The sequence below is a fragment of the Molothrus aeneus genome, chromosome 1, assembly GCF_037042795.1.
Source record: "Molothrus aeneus isolate 106 chromosome 1, BPBGC_Maene_1.0, whole genome shotgun sequence".
NCBI classification, from domain to species: domain Eukaryota; kingdom Metazoa; phylum Chordata; class Aves; order Passeriformes; family Icteridae; genus Molothrus; species Molothrus aeneus.
This window is the reverse complement of record NC_089646.1, coordinates 91,463,443-91,487,738: the sequence shown is the minus strand read 5'-3', so window position 1 is coordinate 91,487,738 and position 24,296 is coordinate 91,463,443. Positions and strand designations below refer to the sequence as shown.

The 24,296-nt window shown below is 41.3% G+C and overlaps 1 protein-coding gene across 2 annotated transcripts in view; it reads right to left on the bottom strand.

Moving 5' to 3' along the window:
- Nucleotides 1-2,047, bottom strand: part of CTNNAL1 (catenin alpha like 1) — a 58,359-nt gene extending 56,312 nt beyond the window's left edge. For both annotated transcript variants that reach the window (XM_066560633.1, XM_066560641.1), the window contains exon 1: nucleotides 1,888-2,047. In XM_066560633.1, the coding sequence (XP_066416730.1) occupies nucleotides 1,888-2,013 (126 nt within the window). In that variant the 5' untranslated portion in view covers nucleotides 2,014-2,047. The remainder of the gene's footprint in view (nucleotides 1-1,887) is intronic.
- Nucleotides 2,048-24,296: the final 22,249 nt, after the last annotated feature.

The window sequence follows — 24,296 nt, the reverse complement described above, 5'->3', positions numbered from 1 at the left end:
TAGTATACAAGTATCACATAGCGCTTCTCAGATTTTCACAAAAGGGTAAACTGTGAAGTTAACTTCACAGTAGGACCAAAGCCCTTTACAAGTGCATTTTGTACAAGCCGAAAAACAAAGTCCTGGGGGTTAAGCTTATGCAGAATCTACAAGCAAATTCTGAGACTAAGAAGTACTCTGTAAACATTTTTGCATAAATTTCCAAACAAAGCCAACCAGTGAGATCTCAACTGAGCAATCCAGATGGAGAGGTACAGGCAGAACTGATAAACCACTACAGTAACTGGGGCATTTTACCAGGCAGGTGTAGGGAGCTACTGCTGACACCATCAGCAACTTCAGCCTGAATCTGAGCAGAGCTCAGTGCTCGTGCTTCAAGGAACACACTTGTCTCGAGTCTGGAGCGCCTCAGCAGGAAAACAGCGAGCTCTGAGTGCTCACAAATGCTCAGACACCCAGCATACAGGGAAGTGAAAGCCGCTTAGCCCTTCTGGAAGATGTTGTCACAGGCTTTGTGGACAATGAAAAATCATACATGACACACTTCTCTGTACGTTTCGTTGCAAAGGCAGTAAGATCGTTGTTGCTAAACAGTACTCCAGAGAAATATCTTCACATAAATCTGTTAAAAGTACATATTTAACATGTGCAACTAAATTCAGCTTCTGCAACTGGATGTGTTTCTGACTGCTCTTAAGCTTCCTAAAAGAGGTCTCCCTATTTTATCTCGGTTGTTTCAGGACCAGAAAATTCACTTTACTTTGCCTCGGAAAAAAGTGGTTCAATCCCTTTGAAAGGCTTTGCTGTACTGACTGTGACGTCTCCAAATAGAAAAAAAACCCACACATTACCATGATGGGTACAGAAACACAGTTACCCATTAGAAACCCTCCCTGCAGCCCAGATGCAGAAATGCAAAACAAGGCTTACCACAGCTTGTTTCCAGATAGATTATGAGGATATAAACACAATTTGACCTCATCGGGACTAGTTATTTTTGTATAGCTGTTACATCTTGTTTAAGGATTTTGTACAGATAGGTTTTGACTTGCTAACTTTATTGATCAGTGCTCAAAGCACAAAAATCCTACACAGCAAACACTGTGATGTTTTCAGACATTATTTTTCAAGAAACAAAATTCTAATGAGTCTGTCAAGCGCCAGTTTTGTAACTAAATGTCTGAAAAAAAACCCAACAGCAACAATAACAAAAAACGCCAACGCCATAGTGACTGGCACATAATTACTTAGCAGAGCAATGAAAAGCCCGATTTGGGTGGGTTTTAAGGTCATTTAGCAGTGTGCGGGACGTGCTAAAAGGTCACCAAGACAGTTTGCCTATTATCGAACCTCTTAAAAACCGGGCACTACCCCGGGGTGCAGTAGGAGCTCCAATCAATGCAACGCTCAGGCCGGACCGCGAAAACACAAAGCTCCGACAAAGCCCCTGGAAGAGGAGCGCTCTCTCCGGCGCCGAGCCGGGAGGGAAGGAGCGCGCTCCCACGCGGGCAGGAGGGAGGCTCGGGAAGCCGGGAGCGCTCGGGCGGCGGGGCAGTCCCTCCGTCCCGGGGCTCGGACCGCCGGCGGCACCGCAGCGCCCGGCGTTACGCAACGCTCCCCCGCGACCTTGCGGGGAACTTCGGAGTCTTCCTCAGGGACGGACGCGCGAGCAGCATCACCCACACGGCTCCGGCAGCCGCCCGCGGCCGGCGGGACCGCGGGACGGGCGGGAGGGGGCGCGGCTCAGAGCACCGGCGCGACCGGACAGAGGGGGCTACGGAGCGCCGCGACCCGAGCGCGCAAACTTCGGCGGCGGCCGAGCAGAGCCTCCCGGAGACTGCGAGGGGAAGGAGGTGAGAAATCTGTCTCCCGCGGCGGTTTTCCTACCTGCGACACCAGCGGCACCAGCGTCTGCTCCACGGAGCGCGTGCGGATCTCCAGCCCCGCGTCCGCGCCCAGGCCCGACGAGGACGACGAGGAGACGCCGCTGCTGCTGCACGGGGACGTGGCCATAGCGGGGGAGCGGAGCCGAGCCGGGAGCCAAGCCGAGCCGGGCCGGGCCGGCACCCCCTCCAGCCGCGCTGCCGCCTCTGCGCTCCCGCACGGGCAGCCCGTGCCCGCCGCTCCCCTCACGCCGCTCCGCCCCCGGGCCGCCGCCCCCGCCCCGCGCCCGCCGGGGCTCCGCTGCCGCGCCGGGCGATGCCGCGCGCGCGCGCCGAGTCCCCCCCTTCCCTCCCTCTCCCTCAGCGGCCCCTTCCCCGCCCCTCGGGACGGGACGGATTTAAAGCGGCAGCTCCCGCCCGCTCCCCTCCCGCCCCGCCGCGCAGCCAGCGCCAGGGGTTGCCGCCTACCCTTCCCCGCCACTCCTTTCCCGCCGCCCCCCGCCCCACTCCGCAGCCGGCGGGGGAAGGGAACCGGGAATGGTCCCGCCACCACCGCTCCCACCCGGAGTTTCCCCTCCGGTCTTGCCTGGGGCGGGGAAAGCCGGAGGGTCCCTGCCTGGAGGGGGGAAGCCGTAGCAGGCGGTGGCTGAGGGGCTCGGGTGGCCCCAGGGAGGCGGCAGTCCGGGCCGGTGGCCGGCGTTGGGCTGCAGCGGCACCGGCCGGCTCGGGAAGGCTGAGGGGCTCGGTCGGGAGGTGTGCGGCGCCGGTGTGGGGGCCAGGGAGAGGCAGCCGGGGAGCCCTCTCTTCTGGGGAAGGGCTGCAGTCACGATTCGCCTGCTTTTAGCATCTGGGGGGCTGATGAGGTGTCTCAAACTAAACGCCATCAGCTTCTCTCTCAGAAGCCTCACAGCGAAGGGGGGAAAAAAGGCTTTTTTCTGCCTTTGGGCGATTTGTATTTCATACCTGGCCGCTCTTAGAGAACAGCTATCGTGCTTATCCGGGTTTGCCCAGCCCTGGTGCTGAAGCAAGAACATCTGTGATTGATCTAAAAAAGAAAAGCAAAGCGAAGGCAAAAGTAATTCAAAGAAATAAAAGTGGCTTGGTTTGTGTTGTGGGGTTTGTTATGGGCTAAATTCACTTCTCCACTTTATTTAGTAGCCTGTACTTGAAAGTATCCGTACATGGATGCTTACAGGTCCCGTTTGGCTTGTGTTTGGTACGGCTGATTCTTCTACAGGTTTGTTTGCCCAAGACTGTGGGCAGGGAATGGAGCTCTTGTGGCTGTGGTCCAAACCACCAAGGTGCAAAGCAGCTCCAGCCCTGGCTCAGTGCGATGCTGTGAGGGAGCCAGCGAGCCCTGTGGAGTGTCCGACAGTAAATCACTTCCACGTAACTGCTTCGTTTCCTGGTCAGAACTGATGATTTGTGTTTGACTGCTCAGCTCTCGCACAACACAACTCTGTAATCGTGTTTTTGGCTCTTTTTATGGTTCAGATCAGGGACTTGGTATCATTTTATGTCTTCGAAAAGATTTCTGACCCTTTTTGTGCGTAGCATCTTTTCCACAATTTTGAAACACAGACATGAGATAAAGGACAATATTTGTTGTCCTTTCGAGTCCTACAGACTTATCCATATTTATTAAAAAAGAAAATTGCCAGAGCTGCAAGGATAACACTAGATAACGATATGACCCTATTCCTAGCTCTTCAGGAAATTGGTTTCCAACACGGTCTCATATTTTCTAAAATGACATCTTATATAACATCAAGTGTTTCAGGAGGGAACTGAAGGCTTAAACCTGCCATGGTACAAAAACATCTGAATGATGGTGTAGACTTGAAATAAATGCTAGTCATGCTTGATCAAAGTGGTGTAGAGCACACTTGAGATTTCCTGTTTTGTTTTTCTCCCAAACTTTTGATTTTCTTACAACACCTTTTGTTCTTTTTCAGGTAATATGTTTTTCTTTTACTTCTCAATAGCCATATTCTAAGCTCTGGCAACAAGTGCTTTCTTTTACATTTTGATAGAGTAATGAGGGCAGATATGGTTGCAGCTACCCCAAGACTCTACAGTGCTACAGGAGAGTTCTGGATCATGAGCAGAAACATCCACTAAAGTTCAGTAATACTAGACAAGAGTGCATTCCTTTTCCCTCTTCCCTCTATTATTCCCACTTATTTACTATTTTATGAATATTGCCATAATGCAAATTAACTGTCACCAGCATATACAGATACAAATCTATGATTCACGTCAGAAATGTACTAGAAGGATGTGAACACTTGGATGCATACGCAGTTTATAATCTGACAATTTGTGTCACTTAATTTCAAAGACAGCTGCCTGTTGTCTTCAACACAATAACAGATCAGACATTCCAGGAATGACATATTCTCATTCCAAGCAGCGTTAGTAACAGAGGTTAATGATTAATTTTGAAGATTGTAGCCTATTAAAAAAAAAAAAAAGAAACATTGAGTTTAAAAGTGGCAAAAACAGTTTAAAGATAATTTCTTACACTTAATGGACAAATCGTGTGAACTTTGCAATGCCTTTCTGCAGACAGAAGTCCTATTCCCAATCTACCACTTTGTTTTACTGCTTGCATTTTGTTTTCACTCAAGAAGCAGCATTAGTGGGTGGTGCTAGTGACAACACCGTCTAGCTCTCCCAGTTCTCCTCCTCAGGTGCTTCCAGTTTTAAGCATGGAAACTGCTGCTCTGCTTTTGGAATCCTGTGCTAGGCAAACAGAGAGCATGTTGTAATTTTTTTAATATAACACCGCACTAGCATGCTGCAGACTAATATCTTTAAAGATACCTTGAGGAGTTCGTCAAACATCATAGCCTGGAGCTTAATTGTGCTTTTTAATTATGTTAAGACAATTTGAATGAGCCAGTATGATAGATTGCAACCACACCTTTGGCATGCCAACACATACCTCTGAGGGAGCACACTGTGCAATGCACAGCAGAGCATTTTGCATACGATCCTCGTCAGCCCACAAAAGCCATAGCCCATCACCCCACAAAGAACTTCCCTGGTGGCTGCAGGGTGTGAGGACCACCCACTGGCCATGGCAGGCTCATGTTTCCACTTGAGTTATCACTTGAGTTACCACTGTTCAACTCTGCCTTTGAACCTGCAAAGCATTAGAAGTATGGAGGACAAGAGCAATGCCTAATGGACTATATTTCAAACTTCATAACTTAGTCAGTGGTCAAGGGGAAGGAAGTGATTCATATCCTCAGAGCATTATGAACATGTCAATTTGGTCCTTGTGTTGCTTCCAGACTTCACTCAAGGACGTGACGCTTCTCTGTCCATGATCTCCCATGAGCTTAGGTCCTATGACTGGTGACAGTTTCCTACACAGAATGTAAGCCAGCTTTCCCTCATCCAGCTCTTCACTTTAATTGTTCCTATCTGAAGTAGCTTTTGTGGGAGACAGCATTACTACCTTGCACAGTGCTGTGCCAAAGTTCTCAGACAAAAGTGCTGTTCCCCACACTCTGACATCCTGTCAAGGATGGCTGTTTTGAGCCTTTATGTGCAGTTAATCCTCTCACCATGGATACTGACCTCTTAGCTTTGATGAGAATTATATGAAACGTACTAATGAGCATACTAAGCATATCTTATGCTACCTGTGCCATGAAAAAAGCTGTCAGTCAGCCTCAGTCTGATGGAGCAGCTGGCACCCTAGCTAAGATGTGTGTGTTCCCTGGCCTGTATAAAGCAAAACAAGATCAGTAACACTTAAACAGTTTAAATTATGCTTTTGCTAATCTGGTCATTTTGACCAGCGTAAGGTTCAGCAGTGAACACAGAAGCCTTTTTCACATGGAGAAACCTTCCTTAGGAAGCAGGTTATAGTTGTTCCATATGTGCTGTTGAAGCTCATGCAGCAAAGCAGATGCCATTTTACCAGCAAAGATGGGTTTGGACTTGTGAGCTGTGAAGAGGAGCTTAGCAGTTTCTGTCCACAAGGAGCAGTTGGTCTAGGAAGCACAAACGGCAGGGAGAACAGGCAAATACTAGCAAAGGCCAGCTGATGAGATCAGAGGGCTTTTTAGTCAATTTTGATAATGAGTGCTTTTCAACACATACTTATAATGAATAAGATATAGGAATTAGCTAAATTATTAACACTTGGAGGATGAACTCCAAAGGGTAATTGGTCTGTATCCTCTCACAGAGAGCATCCCAAATATCCAGGGGTGAGAGGAAGCAGTGCCTCCATTGCTTCCTTATCTCCCAGCTGCAGTCTGGAAAGCAGAGCTGAGTGGGCTAAGTGTCAGATTGCTCCCTTTCTCTTTTCTCTAGGTGAGATTAAAGTTATAGCAGTGTGGGAGGGGAAAGCACATCAATCATCCTTCCAGATGAAATTTGGAAATCCACTTTAAGATTAAGCTTTTCCCTCGATTGCCTCTAGTTTCCTCTAAAATTTGACAAAGTCATATTTCTTTTTTTTTTCAGTGGGGATGTTTGCAGGCAGCTTGTGAAATCAGTAATTTTAAAGACGGCTAAAAAATTTAGGCTTTTGAGAAATGTCAAAAGATGGGAGACAAGCATTGCGTGAAATGTCTAATCCTGATTATTAGTGGTTATTAACTCCAAAGTGCATTACTTCTTTATAAAAACAATCAATCTTTTATGTTTGCTTCATGCCCCATAGTAAAAAGACTACTTTTTTTTTTTTTTACATAGACAGCATTTTATGTGACTCTACAGTGACTATATTTGTCATTTTGTGAATTTACTAGTTTCACAGTGGGATTGCAACAGTTATTACAAAAACTATGAAGAAGAGAGGATATAAAAATAATGGATAGATGTATCTGAAGGACTACAAGCTCGTGTCTATTTTTATCTGAAGGTTTCCCAGAGTAATGATATAATAATAATAATATATATATTCAATATATATATAATATCTGTGCCTATACAGCCAGAGGGTGATTTCAAGCTCTCTTTCCCTTTGCATTTACAAGGTGGTAGCTGTCAAAATCTTCAGCAAGTAACAGCTACTTGGCCATGCTACTAAATGTGGTACACCTCCAAAAAGCTTCTGTCCCCTTTGTCTGAGGGAAATGAGGAACCTTGTTTGGATGGTCAGAGGCTGATAGCCCACCATGGCTTCACTGCCTCTTTTACAGAGCTCAAAAGAATACAATTACCTGTGCTATTTCTCCAGGAAGCCTAAGGACACAGTGTTTTATCCCAGCACCATCAAGAGACTTCTGTAAAAAGTAGCAGCTTTTGAGAACACATCTAGGCACAAAACATATGTTTCCTGTATCATGCTGAAAACAAAGAGCACAGAAGCTTTAATCAACCAATCAAAATTAAACAAAGAACATTAAAGTCAGGATCTGAAGGTAATATCCCACTTTTTCACTGATGTTTCCTAAGAAAGCCACCTGCAGTTGTAGAAGATGTGTGTCTGAGGTAGGGAAGAGCAAGGGAACAATTTTCAATCCTGTAAAAATTTGCTTTTTTATGATAATATGAGACTGTATTGGCAAGAAAAGATGTAATGGATAATATATAATGGGTACTGCTAGAGTTACCCAAGATTTCCTTTGTAAGACCCATGCTTTTGGTTGAATATGAATATGCTGAGCCTTGAAACACGTACTATGTACTGCAGAAGCTGAAGCTGCTCTGTAATAAAGCCTGGGTTGGTTGTTTTTTTTTTTTTCTTCCTGTATTTAGAGCTTCCTTGTGCTGTCCTTTAATACATATTACTGATATATAGACTTGAGTCTAACACTGACATTGGTGTGACAGCTTTTGGAGGTGGAAAGTCTCATCAGTTTAGCTTCAGCTGTGAATTTGGCCTTATTTCAAAAGGACATCTGAAAATACTGATTCGACTTGACCTGTAAGTAGGAATGAATGTGCAATTTTGTAAAATCATACCCTAGGAACAGTAGAGTGCAGGATTCTTTTCAGACAAGCACTATATAGATTTATCAATGCATTGCTATACTCTTTGAAACTCGGTGCTGCTGAAACATCTCAGGCAAAATCCCCCAGATGATCAGTTCCCAGATGTTAAGCAAAAGTTCTGCCTTCTTTTCTTGCAGTCTGTGAAGTTCTTCTTTTGCATGTACATATTTTTTCAAAGGACTGTGGCTGAGGCTTATCCATTACATCAAGGAACTTGTTCTAAACAAGAGCTAACACCAGTTTTAGAAGAAGGCATGAGCAGCCTTGCAATATGCAGATACAGGATAATCAACCCTCATTAAAGTCTTAAACTGACCTCTAGCTAGGATTGGGAATAAGCTTTTGATGCCAAATCTCTTATTGCTTTCAAATGTACAATCATCCTAGCACTCAGTGGCATTTTGTTGTTTTTTTAACAGTTCCTATGGGTTATAAAATAAATATGGAGGATTAAAGGTTTGAAGAAATCTCTAGCCTGCAAAATCTTTAAGAGCATTTGCCACCTAGCAACAGCCAGGAATGTGCGTTTCCTTCAAACAATCTGCAATTGTGTGATTCAGAAAAAACCTCCACAGTGTTTATAACTGCAATTGTAACTTATGTAGGAAGGAAAAATGCAGCAAAAGCCTCTGGTTACATCACTGACAAAAGATTTCATTACCATAAGAAGTCCCTAACAGGGTAACAAATAATCAAGATTAAAAAGAATGTGTGAGACCAGCAGAAAGGGAAACAATGACGTTCCCATTATAGCTGTGTCCTTTGCAATAAATGATATGTCAGCTTTTCCATTTTGAATTGTGCTGAATAACTTGGTGATTTTAATTCATCAGCAAATGAATACTTAGATTAGAAACTATTTTCTTTTCAAATGTGCGTTTGCTAACTTAGTCATGCAATAAATACCACACTCCTTGAAAAGTGTGATAATATAGATACTGCTTATAGATGTTAATGATTTAAACCACAGATACTGTGTTAGTTTGCTTAGCTATGTGAGGAAAGTATGGGAATTATATGAGAGGAAGCATAACTGCAACATGCATGAGCTGGCTGGCTATCAAAATCCTGTTGGTCTGCATTTTGTGATGTTAATGAGATAGTGGGGGAAAATAACACAGATGCTAATGCACATGGGTTCTATTTAGATGATTATCATGCATAAGTCTTTGCAACATCTAAGAATATACTTTATCAAGTATCAGTGATCCCAGTTGCTCTGTTTTCTTCCTTTTTTTTTTTTTTAAATCCCTGTAAAGAAAAGAACCTGGGGATATCTAAGGACACTGCATCTTTTGGACCTCTCTGACTTCCAAACCATTGCATTTGTTAAGGAATTGTTAAATTAACCTGGATCTGTTCTAAAAATATGATCAGCTTCTAGATTTGTGTTCATAGCATGAAAATTCCTTATTAACAGGGTATTAAACCCCACTTTGTTTCAGTGTATGTTCTTTTTAAAATATGGGTTGTAGTTTCTTAGTTAACAAACCAACTTAAGCCCAACAAAGACATTACTAATAGACTTTACTAACAAAATACTTCCAATGCTAAAAGATATTGTTGCTAACCCCTTACAGGCAGCTGGTAGGATTCAATTCTGTTTCTGGCAGCAGGAGAGTACATGCTGAAGTATCAGAATTGGAGCAGAAAATTGTAAGTGCAGCTGAAATGGAAGGGGAAGCAGCAAGCTATTGCCAAGGGAGCAAAAGGATTTTTGAAATAAGTACATTCAGTGAGTTTATACTAAATACTAAAAGTTCCAGAAAGCATAATGTAAATAACTGAAAATTTAGAAGCCTCTCTATTTCAGTTGTATTCAAAGTACTAAAAGCATTTCTTAGAACCTGGCATTTGTACTGAATTGCCAGTGCAATATCAGCCATTTTTGGAAAACATTGTAATGTAGACAGGCCCTAATAGGCAAAAGTTTTGAAAGCAAAATGAGGTGTTGCAGTGCAAGGAGAACATTGACAGAATGGATTTTTGCTGTACTTACTAACAGTAGTCCTGACCTGGCAACTCTTCCATTGATGTACTTTGGAGTGGTGCCATGTGAGGACTGCACGTTCAGGTGTGCTCGGCACACTGTTCATGCTCCTCAGCAGGAGTAAGTTTGCAGATCACAGGTGGAAAGCACTTAAAAGTCCAAACTTTCTTCTTTCACAGTTGCTCTATTATAGCAATCAGAATGTGAAATCTAATTGTGAGCTTTGGATAAGGAGAAAATGGTTTCCTAATCAATGTTTCTTTGATCCTGCCATAAAGGATGGCAAAAACCCCTGCTTCCCTGAAAAGAGGAGAAACCAGATCTATGGGAGACAGTTTGTGTTTTCAGTTCCAGGATTCATGCCAGGTATTTAGCCTACAAGTTGCTTCAGGATTCTCAAGACCTCCTTTACTGTCTATGCCTCTATATGTACCCATTTTGATTTCTCACAATGCTATGTATCTTACCAACCAGCATAATTAGAAAAATATCACTCTATTTTAAATCAGTGTACCTTTTGAAACTTAAAATATCACAGAGTGATATGTAATTGATAATTATATCCTGATGGAATTGCTCCCTACTCTGTCTGGCATGCTCAAATTCTGGTACATATCAGGTAGGAAATCTCAGCCCTTCCAGCAGAAACTGCAGCAAGTGTATTTTATCTACCTCTGTGTCCTTCTCAAAAGTTATGATCAAGGTGCCGAGGGGATACAGCAAATGATAATATTCTTTTAGTTCTAGCAGAACTTATCCTTGACTTTGAAAGACAGATAATTAAGATTCACATTTTTTAAAAAATGGGCACAGCAGAGGCAAGACATAAAGTGAAAATCCACCTAGATTAGTGTAGCCTGGTGTACAGGTCACACATGTAGCTTTCATAACATGATTTGAATCCCTCCTTAGCCAGCTTCAGATCATGGTCTTGAAACTAAATTCCCATTTCCCATCTGCATGTTTAGCTATGGATGTTTCAAGGTGATATCTTTTTTTGAAGAAATCTTAGTCAGGCTTCCTCTTCATTCAGATACAAACCAGAAATTGCTCTGTTCCCCACAATTAATTCTTACCTAAAGCCAGGGGAAAAAAACCAAACAAGATTCAATAGTATTTTTTCAATCTTAACATTTTACTAATGTAAAACTTTGAACTTATGATTTACTGCTCCTTTTATTTCAAAGTAGAGTTAGGACTTACAAGTGTGATCTGGAGCAACTCATACTATGTTTAGCAATGTTTCTGAGGTCTACCTTTCATCCCAAACAAAGAATGGTAGAGCCCACTTAAGGTTTTAAACATAATTTCTTTTGTCCTTCTTAATGTTCTTTTCATTAGTTTCTGAAGGGGCTTTCAGACAATTCGCTCCAAAGCCTTCATCATGAAAACTAACATGGAAACTAACATGGAAACTGAATTAGTACATTTGACTCCTAAATCATGTATCATTTTGCTGCTTCCTCTTAAAACTTTCTTTAAAAAAAGTCACATATTAAATACAAGTTTCAGAGAGAATTCAGTGTTCCAAGGGTACTTTATAAAAGGCATGAGCAGCTGTCTTCAGACAGGGATTTTGTGTATATATGCTGATCCCAATAGACTTAATGTGCATGATGGAACTGTACTATAGCCATGCAATTTGAATTAAGCTGTTACTTTTATATCTCTTATCACAACTCCTTTCCAGTTAACATTCTTCTCATTTAAATCCTGCATTTGTAATCCCTTAGGATATTTTTTCCCCAATTTTTACAGATCAAAATATTCACAAGATTAGAATCAGTAGTTTGTCATATTCCTTATTTGAATACAGCAAGCCTGCTTATAGTTGGTTCTGATATACTTGGTCACAATTCTCTAGCAAGGAAGAATAAAACCCTACAAAGTGTTTTGTAGCCTTATACTTCTCCCATTAGGATTGCATTGAAGGAAATTCTTTGGTGATAGTCAAAACCCTTCATACACTGGCCTAAAACTGTTCCAGTGGAAGTCAGCTGTCATCTCCTGCATCCTCTGGGTCAGGCACAGGTCAATAAAAGGCACATTTGTGAATTCCCACTTACATAGCCCAAGCTCTGGCCAGAGGAAAGTTGTATTCTGGCTACCCAACACCTGATAGCTTTTCTTACTTATCCTATGCGCAGCACTATGGATGTTCTCAGTTTTTGGCAGACTAATGTGGAAAGATTGCCTGCAGGAATTAGGGTCAGGGAGCATGCACCTATTGAACCTTACAATATTTATAGTTGTCATGACTCGATTTTTGTCCTGTTCTAGAGTTGATAGTGAGAGACAGTTTATCCCTAGTTACTCATCCCTTTTTTCATTTATTTCCTGTCTCATGTGATGGATGCAAATTGGGAGGGAGGGGAGGAGGAAGGGGATGAATTCCTTCCCTGTTCTTTGATAAGGTGACCTAGGACAGTACTGATCATCAAGTATCCCAGTAGTTGAATTCACCTTCTAATGATGAATTCACCTTGTAGTGATACATATCATTAGTTATTTCTCTGCTTTTCAGAGATACAGACTTCTCTAGTCCAAGATTGATGGCAAATTCAGAGCAGAAGTAGATTTGTTCCTAGTAAGGAGGTATACCTTCTTTTCCTTCCTTGGCAATTTTCCTTCAGAAGAATCCGTCACTGATTTTTCTGGGGATTTTTAAAGAGATTTCCCTTTGATCCTAAGCATGTACTGAGAGCTGATCCAACCATAGTTAGCATTCTCTTTTCTGGATTATTTATGTGAGGCTGCTGGGAGAATTGGTGTATTAAATTCCCTGGCTTTTACTTTCTATAGATCCCAGTCTTGGAGAGTCAGAAAAAGTAACAAAGTAACAAGAGGTCTTATTGTTCCACGGGACCTCATACTACCCCCTCAAAAAAAAAAAAAAAAATTAAAAAAATAAAAAAAGGATTTGCATGGTTTGGCTGAGTAGGTGTTTTAATGATTTCTAGTTGAGACACGTTGCTGTGTAAACTTTTATCACTTTCCAGTGGATGACAGACAAAATTTTGAAACTGTTAATTGAAGTGCAGCTTAGAAGAGATTTTAGAGATTTTTTTTGGTGGGAAAGTAGGACTGTATTAAGTTCAGCCTTGGAAGAAGACAATGCCAGGAACTATGATCAAGGATAAAAAGGCTAAATTTAGGCCACTCCTTTCAATTTTGTTATCTGAGGTCAAACTCTTATTGTTAATAGCTGCCTCTCTTTGTGCTAAGTCACTCAGTTTAGGTCCCATATAAAAAATACCAGTACAATCCAACATGGACATTTCAATTCATACTTTTCCAACCATGCAGCTGTTAAGCAGTAACCAGTTCATTCACAGCCACTCCATCTGAGAAGGAATTCTTCAGCCAACTTTAATACAACTTTGTGGAGAAGTTCCATGTTTTCAGAGGAATGTTTAAAATCAAAGCCTGCTAGCAAATGGAGATGCCTGAGCCTCCTCTGTTCCACAGCACCAAAGCACAGAGGGCAGGCAAGGCCGACAGGCTCAGCAGGTTTGTTAGACACAGCTTTCTTTTTTAGGACAATTTCTCTAACACATTTTGCTAAACTCCAAGTTGAATATAGGGGCAACCTGCTGCTCCATTGCAATGCACAGCTCGGAACCCTGAGCTATCACCATTTCTAACCTAATACTGAAATACTTGGAGAAAGCTGTTGATCACTAAATCTGAGATTAGAACAGGAATCTGGAACCCTATAACAAGCTAAGCTTGAGGATACTCTTTGAATATGGGTCCCTAATGTTCATATGTACGTTGCACATCGTAGTTCAACAAAATAAAGGGATCCTGGATTACGTTACAATATCTATTATAAATCACAACACTGGTAGTTTCTGCAAATGCCTTTGCATCTGAAAGACTCAGGAACCATATATTAGTCATCGTAAGGAAAACCTGAATGAGCAATTGCATAAAACTGGAAGAGTCTTTGTGCTTCAGCATTTACTTGTGCACCAGTAATATGTTCCAGGCAGCTGTGATCTCTTGGAGAAGGCTATAAAGAGCACTAGTCTTGTTTCTGACAGCCTATCATATAATTTCTAAAAGTCTGATGCAACGAGTATAATTTCTCTCCACTTTTTTTCCAGTGTAGGTTTTACTGGAAAATATAAAACAAAATGTTATTTTATTTCTTTTGTTGTGTTATTTGTCATTTGAAAGCTAAAAATGAGGCTAATATAATTTCTTATATATTCCCTAGTAATTTCTTTTACTTGGTTGAATACAGAGCTTTCATCAGATTTCTACAGTGAATATTTTCCAAAGTAAATTCAGAATTATTTTTCAACAAATGTTTTGTAGCGACACTGAAATTAATTTTATGCAAACATACCACAGATGGTACCATTCAAATGAATGAGTGTAGAAAGTAATGCATAAAATTGATTCATCGAATTATTTTAAATACTTATGGGGAAAAAATGGTATCCAATACTATTTTCAACAGATTTTGTATCCTCTCCTTAAAAAATGCCATTCCCATGGACTTTTTTTATTATGGACTAGGAGTGACGTTGTTAAAGAAATATGTCTTTATGTAATGAAGTATAAGCCTACAGCCTCTAAGCTTGCCTTTCCTATTAATTTTCCTAAATGTATTTTAACACCTCTTAACTTGTTTTCTTTCATCACATAATATGTCTAGTCTGTATTACTTCCCTATAATCATTGTCTGTGTCATTTATCTCAAGGGAATTTGAATTATTGAAACAAACAGACTCTATTTTGTCATCATTTAATGATATAATTTTGAATATTTCTTTAATATTTACTATGTAGTTCATGGACCCAGTCATCCAATAATGCACTCTGCAGTAACCAAAAGCCTGCTGATGAAATCTCTGTACTCAGATTAGTTTGCTGACATTTGTCACTTTTTCCATGAAATGAAATTTGCCCATTTTATCTGAAATATTAGCTGGTGCAAAAGGATGGCTGGAGGAGCAGAGTCTGCAGCGCTTCCATCCCCTGCCACTGCTCTGATAATCAGGAAAGCAGCACATCCCTCACTTCTGGCAGATGAGCAGTGTTGCTGCCTTCTGAAGTGAGACACCTGAAGGGATCTTACCTGCAAAGGGCTATTTGCACCTGTGGTGTAGGGCTGATTCCTATATGCACTCTCTTCCAGGCACAGCTTTTGGCTTCCAGCTTGGTTTTAATAAAAACAGTAGTCAAATTCTAAATACTTCTGACTGATTTTAATTCTGTTTATCAACAGGTACACTGTGTTCAAGTATTTTTATCAAGTTACATCAGTTTTCTGCTAATGCCAGAAAACTGAGGTGACTTTTGTGTATTTTAAATATGCAAAACTCATGAGTACTGTCAAGAGATGTTGCACCCCATAATTTCTAATGAAACTCTACTTGATAGCATTTCAGTGTTTACAAAGTTCAGATTTTCAGGTGCCTTTCATGTCCTAATTCTGCCAAAGTACTTTTTTTTAATTCTAATGTGAGAAAAACACAGCTTTTGGTTTTAACAAGAACGGTTTTTAACCAAAATAATACAGTTCACCATTCTTTTCAAACCTATTTCTCAGACTGCAATGTGGTCTGTGCAGTTAAAAATGTGGCAATAAAACAAATAGTCTTATAAATTCTTGTACAAGATGTTCCAAGAATGCAGTCAGAAGAGAAGGCGACAAAGACGACTGGTGAAGGATAAAACATTGTGCAGGCTCATTTGCAGTTCTAAAGTGAATGCCTTTATGTGGCTGGTGCCTTTCCTTTCCCCTCCTTCTCAAAGGCAAGAGACTTCCAGGAGAGACTGAACTTTAAATTCGTTTTGGCATTTCTTACTGGGAGGAATTTACTAGTAGCTACAGCAAAAAGTGTTCATGATTTAGGACTAACTTTGACATATTTGCTTTTCATTTAACCCCTTAAAGACAGGATTTTAGTTTAACAACATATCTAGCTGTGTTTTTTCTTTCTCTAGTTTGCAAACTGAGTTAGGGGGATATAAAGAGTTAAATGTACTTGGACTTCCACAGCAAATCTGTAGCTAAGTCATAAACAGATGCCTGGGATCTTCTGTCCTCTGCTCTAGCCATGAGACTCACTGTGTGTTTTTGCCAAAACATATGTGATAGCTCATGGGTTTTGAACCGATAGCATTTTGGATAGTTAGGGAGCTGCTCAAGTAGAAGCTGAGTCACTGATGATTATATTTTTAACTGGTGTCATAATCTCACCACCCATTCTACCCAGAATCAGTTTGGCTGTGTGTTTCTGTGCAGACCACCTATTTCCTTTTACTCCAGTCCTGCCAGAAAGCATTTCTAAGCTGCTCTGCAGTACACTCTGCCACTTAAGCAAATCCCTGTAGATATTATAATATATACTGCTTAAGTGAAGCTAGGAGCTTGAGCACTTCATGAGAAATAGGCTTTGATTGCATCTAGAGTATAATTCTGATTATAAAGGCAAAATATACCAAACATACAATAGAAGATAGCAGATGTCTTCTTAACAGGTGAATTTTTTATAGTAAAGCTTGAGGATGCTTCAGGTTTACTTTCACACAGACTATTGTTACTATAAATGCAGTGAGAAACTATACCAACCATAAAACTTGAGAAGTTACCAGTTCCAAGACATTTTACAAAATTTCACAACTACAAAACAGGAGGATCTCTGCAGAGTCAGATAACAAGGAAAGAAGCGTAGAGGCTGAGTTCTGGCAGGGTTTTTAATTTGTCAGGACAATTGGAAAGCTGACTAATATACCAGTTACACTTTTTGTAATACTGTGCTAAATGGAAAACCACCTTTCAAACATTGGTATTGTTGAATCTCATGGGGAACCACTCCAATCCTTGTATAACACAATGAAGAAGCTTTACCAGCCTAAACCAAAGGAAACCCAGGGCAGATACTTTTAACAAAAGGATTTAAGTGTTTCTCTCTACAACAAATGCAGAATACTGGCTTTCCACCAAGCAATTCAAGCCATGTAAAGGAGAAGCACAGCTAAGCCAACCTGGGAACTCTGACTCACAGGGTCAAGCACCCTCCTTGTGGCAGAGGGGAAGTGGTTTGCACCACCCTTTTCCCTGGCACAGCCCATTTCCTCCTCTCCTCCTGTGGGATGCAGCCCAGCCTGCTGACCCGTGAGCTCGTGGTGTTTTATGTGCTCTGCCCACCCCAGGAAAAGGATAAATCAGTCCACCAACAGCTCCTTGCCATCTCATACAGAACAGCAGCTCCTTGCTCTTCTGTGCAGGCATTCAAAAGGGATCACAAGAGGGCTTCAAATATTTTTGTAAGTGTTGACATTTTGGGTGATAAATTATTAACATAAAATAAAATGTTACTGATCTGACTAATACTTTGGTAAATTTGCTATTACTTTTTGGCACATTTCCAGCAATTTCAGCATAGTGAGAACTTCTATTGTTCAGTTTATCTCAAATGCACTCTGTTAAGGGTTCAAAAAAAGGTGTAACTACTGATGAATGGCATTGAATATGGTTGTAAAGTCTGAGAGTGTGGATAAGGCTCCATGCTAGCCTTCCCAAACCCAGCCTTCAGCTCTGGCTTACTGGTCTCCCAACCACTCACAGAAGAAATTAAATTGAAGGGTACACTCTCAGTTCTGCTGTAATTAGGTTCCAGGAAAAGCATGAATTCAGCTACTGATGTGTACTGGCCCTTTGCAGCACAGACTTCACTGTCAGCCCTCCTTCCAGGTCACACAAGCTATATTCAGGTCTGTAGCAGACCTCTCTTTTGCTCCTAGCTCTGTAAGTTTTGGCACTTGGACTCAATGATCATTAAGGGTTCCTTCCAACTCAAGATATTCTATGATTCTAAGTTGGACCTCTACCTCTGCAAATTGCATCCCTCTCTTCTTGTTCTCCTCAAACTTGAAGCACTGGAAAAAATACAGTGGGTACACCCAGATCCTGTGTTTCTCTGGAATATCACTGTCCTTACAACATAACTGTCCTGCAGTTTCCCAGAAAAAAGGCTGCTCCTTCTCCCTCCACCTTCTGAGAGCCCTGCTCCTTTAGATGTCCTCCCAAGTGAGATTGAGCTTTCTGCTCTCCTATCTGCTGGTTTAAGTACTGAGTAAAACCCAGGAACAGATCAAATGATGGTGGTGATCCCCTCCAGCACATACCTACACATTAGAGCTCGACTACAGCAAAATCCAAGCCACTGACAGACTGAAATTGGTACAAGCTGGAAGGCTTCATGAATTGGGATATTCTACGGTGAACCAGTGTACTAGTGCTGTCTGTTTTCAACAGCTAGCTGAGGATTACGCTTGGGGATTCAGAAGTGTTGCCTTAGATATGTAAATTTCTAGCTGGCCCATAACTTATATTCATGAGGCTGTTATTTTCTCCTGTACTATGCTGCCTCTCTACTGTCACATTCAAGTGAGAGACTTCAGCTGAAGGATCTCGAGGCAGTGCTCTCTGTGCCTTTGTTATCTGTTTGGAAGGGGATTTCTGAGCATGGGGGAAAGTCATCAGTTGCATCCTTGTATTACGGTTCCTTTCTATCTATGTGTACAACACAAAAGAGTCAACAAACTCTTTTCAATGAATTTTTTCAGTAACATTTCATTGCTGCTATCTTTACAGAGTGTTGGTGTCAATGACAGTCTCCAAAGCTCAGAATTCTATTCCTGTTTCTGTTGTTTCTTAAGGAGGGGAAAATCTCCTTCAGTTTTTAAATTTTTTTTTCCAGCATATTCTAGACAGATGATTAAAATATACCATGGGTATGGCAATGACTTCACAGTTATGCTTCCCAGTTTAAGTTGTAAAACTTATGACTGCTCCGTAAAATATCTTGTAAATTTTTCTCTTATGGTGAATTTTCATTATAAACTGCTTTATAAATTCAGCAGGAACATAAAAGGAAAAATTCATGAAAGTTGAGCACACTCTAAGCTGAACTTGGCAGCTGCACTGGGTAATATACATGACAGAAAAATGGAAAGAGAAAAATTAACAAGCAGTGGATATGAATATGAAATATGTCAGAGTTGTTCTAAATCACTAATGTTTAACAAAATATTAATTCTCCAAAGATAATATTTAAATTATTGGATTTCCACCACTTAATAAAAATTATAATTTCTTTGAATATCTTTTGGGGAAAAAAAAGGAAGCAGAGTAAGGGAAAATTATCAGATTTACTTTCCTGTTAAGCTTCAGTAATGAAACACCTATCTAGAAATGCATTTCTTTCTCAATGTAGGCCAGGGTAGTAAAATTGAACACAATTTCTTTTCTTAATAAAAGATATATAGGACAAAAAAAATTCATTATTTAATTAGGAGATTTCAAGGGTGTCTGTCTTGAATTGAAGCAGCTTAGTTTAGAATCCCTTTTTTTTTTTTTTTAGTTGCAATTACTCTAAGTAAAACAGTGTCCCCCATCATTAAATGGATACAGTGCACTTGGGGGCCATGGGCAATGGCACAAGCAGCCCCTCTGGGAAGCCCAGGCTGCTGAGAAGAATGGGATTATGAGTTGCATCTGAGGTACCAAAGGAAGGAGGAAGGACAAGTTGGTTTCAAATCAAGACAAAATGATGGGGCTTTACATTTCTCAACTGAAATTTGCTAATTGAAAATAAATAAATCAGTATTTTGGTTTTTGGTTATCATCCATTTTTCAACAGTAGAATTCCCAGGAACTACAAATTATCAGTTTTAAGAAATACTCCTGGAAAATAAAATACATGGCAGGCCTCTTAAATATGTCTTACAGGAACAGCTACCTAAAACCTTCCTCTCATTTACACTTCAGCTTTACAGGTCATAGGGGCACAACAGTAATAGCTTTCTGAATCACTCAACTGCTAGTGCTGTTTCAGAAGATATTTTTCAGATTTGTGAAAGTTCTGGGTCCTGAGAGCTGGGCTGGGATTTTGTAAGAACTTGTTCTGAGATAAATGGCAGGTCACCTTGCAAAGTGGCCCACTACAATTTAGACAATCTGAATTCCAGTTTTTTCTTCTGAGGCTTGGCTGCTTGCTGGCTTCCTAAGCCTGTAATTCATTTACAGAAAGATAAATTTCATATCCGTGACTGTGACGGCCAGTATGCCTTGTCTGTTGGAACAAGCTAGCAGTGCTCTGTATAAAGCAGTTCCCCAAGGGGCCCAGAACATTTGGGATCAGTGCCTGGGCAAAGCAGTGCTCTCATTCCTACAAGCAAAAGAATCCCATCACAATCATTCTTCAGAGTATTTTTTTTTGCTTTTTTTCACTTTCTTCATTTTCTTCAAAGTCCTCCCAGTTTCTACATTTTCCTGTGCTGGCATAGTCAGGACTCTGTGTTATTCCAGAGCATTTGCATTTGGTGTGGGGATAGTGCACACTTCTTTTCACAGTGAAACAGAGCACAGCCCACAATATGAAATAAGAAAAACCTTGATAGATATGGGTAAAATCCTGTTCTGAAAAATTTTACTTCTATGCTGTGTGATACTGCCTAGTGACCTCATGAATCCATGTTTCATTCATCAGGTATGTTATTCTGTACATTTGAGGTTAAAAAGAACAATGATAGTAGGAACTCGCACTTAGGGCAGAAAAGTTGCCTTTGTTTGCATGTTTGGGGGTGTTATTGGTTGATTGGTTTAATTTTACACTGATTATTTTTGCCATTCTTCTGTTTGGTATTGTTCAGTAGCATTTTATTTTTTCAAGTATTTTGGACCTGGTCATTCATTACTTGAAATTTACAGGTGTTTTATCTGAGCATAATTTGCTACTGGCAGATTATTATTCTCAAGCTCACAAAACAAATTCCACTCACTCTCTATGCTCTCAGTCCCCTTTATTTTTCCATGTAAATAGTTACGTGGATTTGAAGAGAACCTCAGAACAAAGGATAATAGAGCATGGGGGAACAGAATAGGAGTTAATCAAACCTTACAGCAGGCAGCTGGGTACTATATATATATTTTTTTAATATATTTTTTTGTACTAAGATGTGGGAGATGATACCAGTTATTTCAAATATTACAAAGACACTGGGACACTTAGGAGAAAACAACTGTTTCCAAGCACTCACTAATTTATGGATTCAGTTAAGTTGTCTCTTCCCCTGATGACTGATACTGCTGAGAGTTAAGTGGATGACAGAACTATTCAAAGTACCAGGAAAAATAAGTGTGAAATCACTCATCACTGGGAGAGAGTGCTCTTGTCCCATCCTGATAAACCTGAGGCACATTAATTGGAATGCCTGCAGGAAGGGCTCAGCTTAGAGAATTCCAGTGGTCCTTCACTCCGTGTTCATTGCTGTTGACCTGTATTCAGACTTTGGCTCCAACTTTAGTAGTTTGAAGGGCTGCCATCCATGAGAGTATGGGAAAAGGAATATTTATGCAACTGAGCAGTTTTAGCTGCACTATACTTTGTGCCCTCATTGCTCTGTGTTACACCACTGCAGTTGCACTGAACTTAACACACAGCCTTCTCCATGGCAAATTCCAAGTGGTTTTAGAAAGCTTTCTCAGGATTTAGGTGGCTGTAGTTTAAATCCCCCAGAACATGGTGCTGTTTTCTTCTAAAATTGGAAACAGAAATAAAATTGTGATTTTCTCATAAGGCAAAACAGATTCAGTTAAAAATTTTGGAAATCGCCCACAAGGTCTATGCAGCAGCTGTTGTGAAGCAGGGGGAATGGTAGAGAGCTGGGAACTGACACCAACAGCTGCAGAATTATTTTTTACAGCTGTCTCATGCTCTTTCTCTTGGATATTCATGTTTTGGTTTTCTGGTATTTGAGAACAGTTTCTTATGTCAAGCATAATTTTATGGGTCCGGGGTGGGGTGAGCATCCCTGAGTGACAAGAAGGTTTCCTGCTTTGTTGGGATGAACTGCCTGGAGAGTACTTCCACTGGATTGAAAGAAGACAGCACATTTTCTATGGAAAAGATATGCAAGAAATAGTCAATCCAAACTTTCTGAAGAGCCCTTGGTAGGTGATGCTGCTGAGGAAGAATTCAGGGAGACACTCGGTGATGGAGCCCTATGTCCATTCTGTGTGCCACCTCTAATCTCCTCAATGTCCAGAGTACCATATTTAATAGGAATGCAATAGTAACTCATTGAGGTGGGTATTTGAGGAAAGACCTTAAACTGCAGCAGGGGAGGTTTAGATTGGATATTAGAAAAAGAATATTTTCACTGAAAGACTAGTTAGGTATTGGAATAAGTTGCCCAGGGATGTGGGGGGGTCCCTGTCTCTGGAAGTGTTCAAGAGGCATCTGGATGTGGCACTTTCAGTATTTCAGCTTTTCTCTGGTCTCCTGAACTGACAGCCCAGTAGTGGCAGGCACACACAGAGTGCAGTCCTGAAGCATACTCTGTGCTGGAACCAAATGTTTGGTGTACTTCCATGCTAAAGGAAGGGCTTTTCTAGGGACCTTAGGAAGACCTCATCCACCCATGTCAAAGATCTTCTTGAAAGGCTGTGCTATCCTACCTTTTTCAAATGCCATACACAGTCAAATATGATAAGTATCTGTGGACAGACACTGAAGATGTGAGCAATTGATTGTGGGTTAGGGTTGGCTATGGCCCTAGTCAATTGCTAATGTATTGAAGTATCTACCTATATACATGATGGCCATAACTTTAAAGATTAAAATAACTGAATGTCAACACTGGATCACCACCACAGCCCCAGATTGCAGGCTGCAAAGTTGGATTCGCTCCACTGGTGTTGCACAACTTGTTAATGCAGGCATTGCCTTGGCAGAAAAGAACTGGGGAGACTTTTATTTTTTTGAGGTCACAGGGAAATGTCTTCTGGGTGGCAAAGTCCTATGTTCAGAGCTCATTGTTCTAGTTAGCATGCTTCCTGCATTTGCATAATAGGCTTTGAAAATCAAAAGGAGATTTTGGGCACAGCAAACTGGGAGGACAGTTCTACAGCCTTGAGGTGTCCAAAAGACCAAAGCTGCTTGATTTTGTCTTTAATGAGGCTATGATTAAGTCATGATGTCTACAGGCACATGATTTCAGACTGGATGCTGGGCACTTGTAAAAGACCTGCAAATTAAAATTTTGTTTTATAAAATGGATCACTGCTGGGGTATATTTGCGCCTGCTCATCTTTGCTGTGAATCATTGTCTTCACTTGGAAACTAGAACACAGCTGATCTTCCAGAACTGGGATAAAATCCTACCTTCTGGATTGCAATATTATCATCAGTAACAGCTTTGCATTTCCCTCCTTGGGAAAGTTTAAAGTAAATAGCTGAGTTCGGTGTCAATCTTGTGTCCTATAGGTTTTGATTTTCCCTTCTGCTATGATTCAGGGTTTTTTTCTTCATTGCCACAAGGAGCTTCAAAGCCAGTCATGGGCTCCAAGAAAATCATATCAATGGGACAGGAATGGGATGGGACACAGGTACTTAAAGAAAATCATAGGTATTTAATAGAAAATCATGCTGTCATCCCCACTGGTATTTAGGCCACCCCTGGCAGAATAAAGGAACAGCTGGATATGTGCAGCAGTTATTTTTGGCTTCTGGAAAAATCAGTTTAGATTAGAGGAAGCTAGGTGCAAATTAAAGAGACCTATAGCTGTCTTAAATTTTCAAGGATTAATGAGTTGTCAGCCCTAAAAAGGGTGAGCAGGAAGATGGAGGATAATCTGTTTTAGCAGAAATTGTGAGCTGCATTGTTGCCAGCATTTGCCCAGAAGAAACATTCGGACACATCGTGTTTACAGCAGCTGCTCTGAAGTCTGAGCAATCAAAACAGATTTCTCCCAGCACTCTGAAAACAAAGCAGGCCACGCTGAATCTCCCATGCGCAGATGAGAACTCCCAGCCATTATTTTCTGTTTATTTAGCGCGCCTGTGGAACGAACCGTGACCGCTGATTCCCAGTCCATCCCGCTGGGCCTGCGTGGGCAGAGGCACCACAGCTCTCTCTCAGGTGTGGGAGGCAGCCAGGCTGCCTGCAAAGGCAGTGCTGAATGCAGGGCTGGGACTATTGCTCAGGAGAGCTCGCCCTGCCCATGGCAAAAGAGCCAAGACTTCCATCCCCCAGTGCTGAGTGGGACGTTGTTTTCTGTGGCAATCCTTCCCCTGGATGAGTGACAGGAAGGAGATGGAACTTGCAGTGTAATCCTGCTTATGGTTGTTGGAAACTTTTGAAGAAACTGCAGTGGTGATCATTGATGTGCAGGGTGACACACACCTTCTCTCATTTTAAAATGAGAAGCCACCATGTGACCGTGTTCACAGGGGTCAGAGGATGAGGGAAGAGACGAGGATCTGACTCCACGTTTCAGAAGGCTTGGTTTATTATTTTATTATATATATTATATTAAAACTATACTAAAAGAATAGAAGAAAGGATTTCATCAGAAGGCTAGCTAAGAATAGAAAAAGAAGGAATGATAACAAAGGCTTGTGGCTCAGACAGAGAGTCCCAGCCAGCTGACTGTG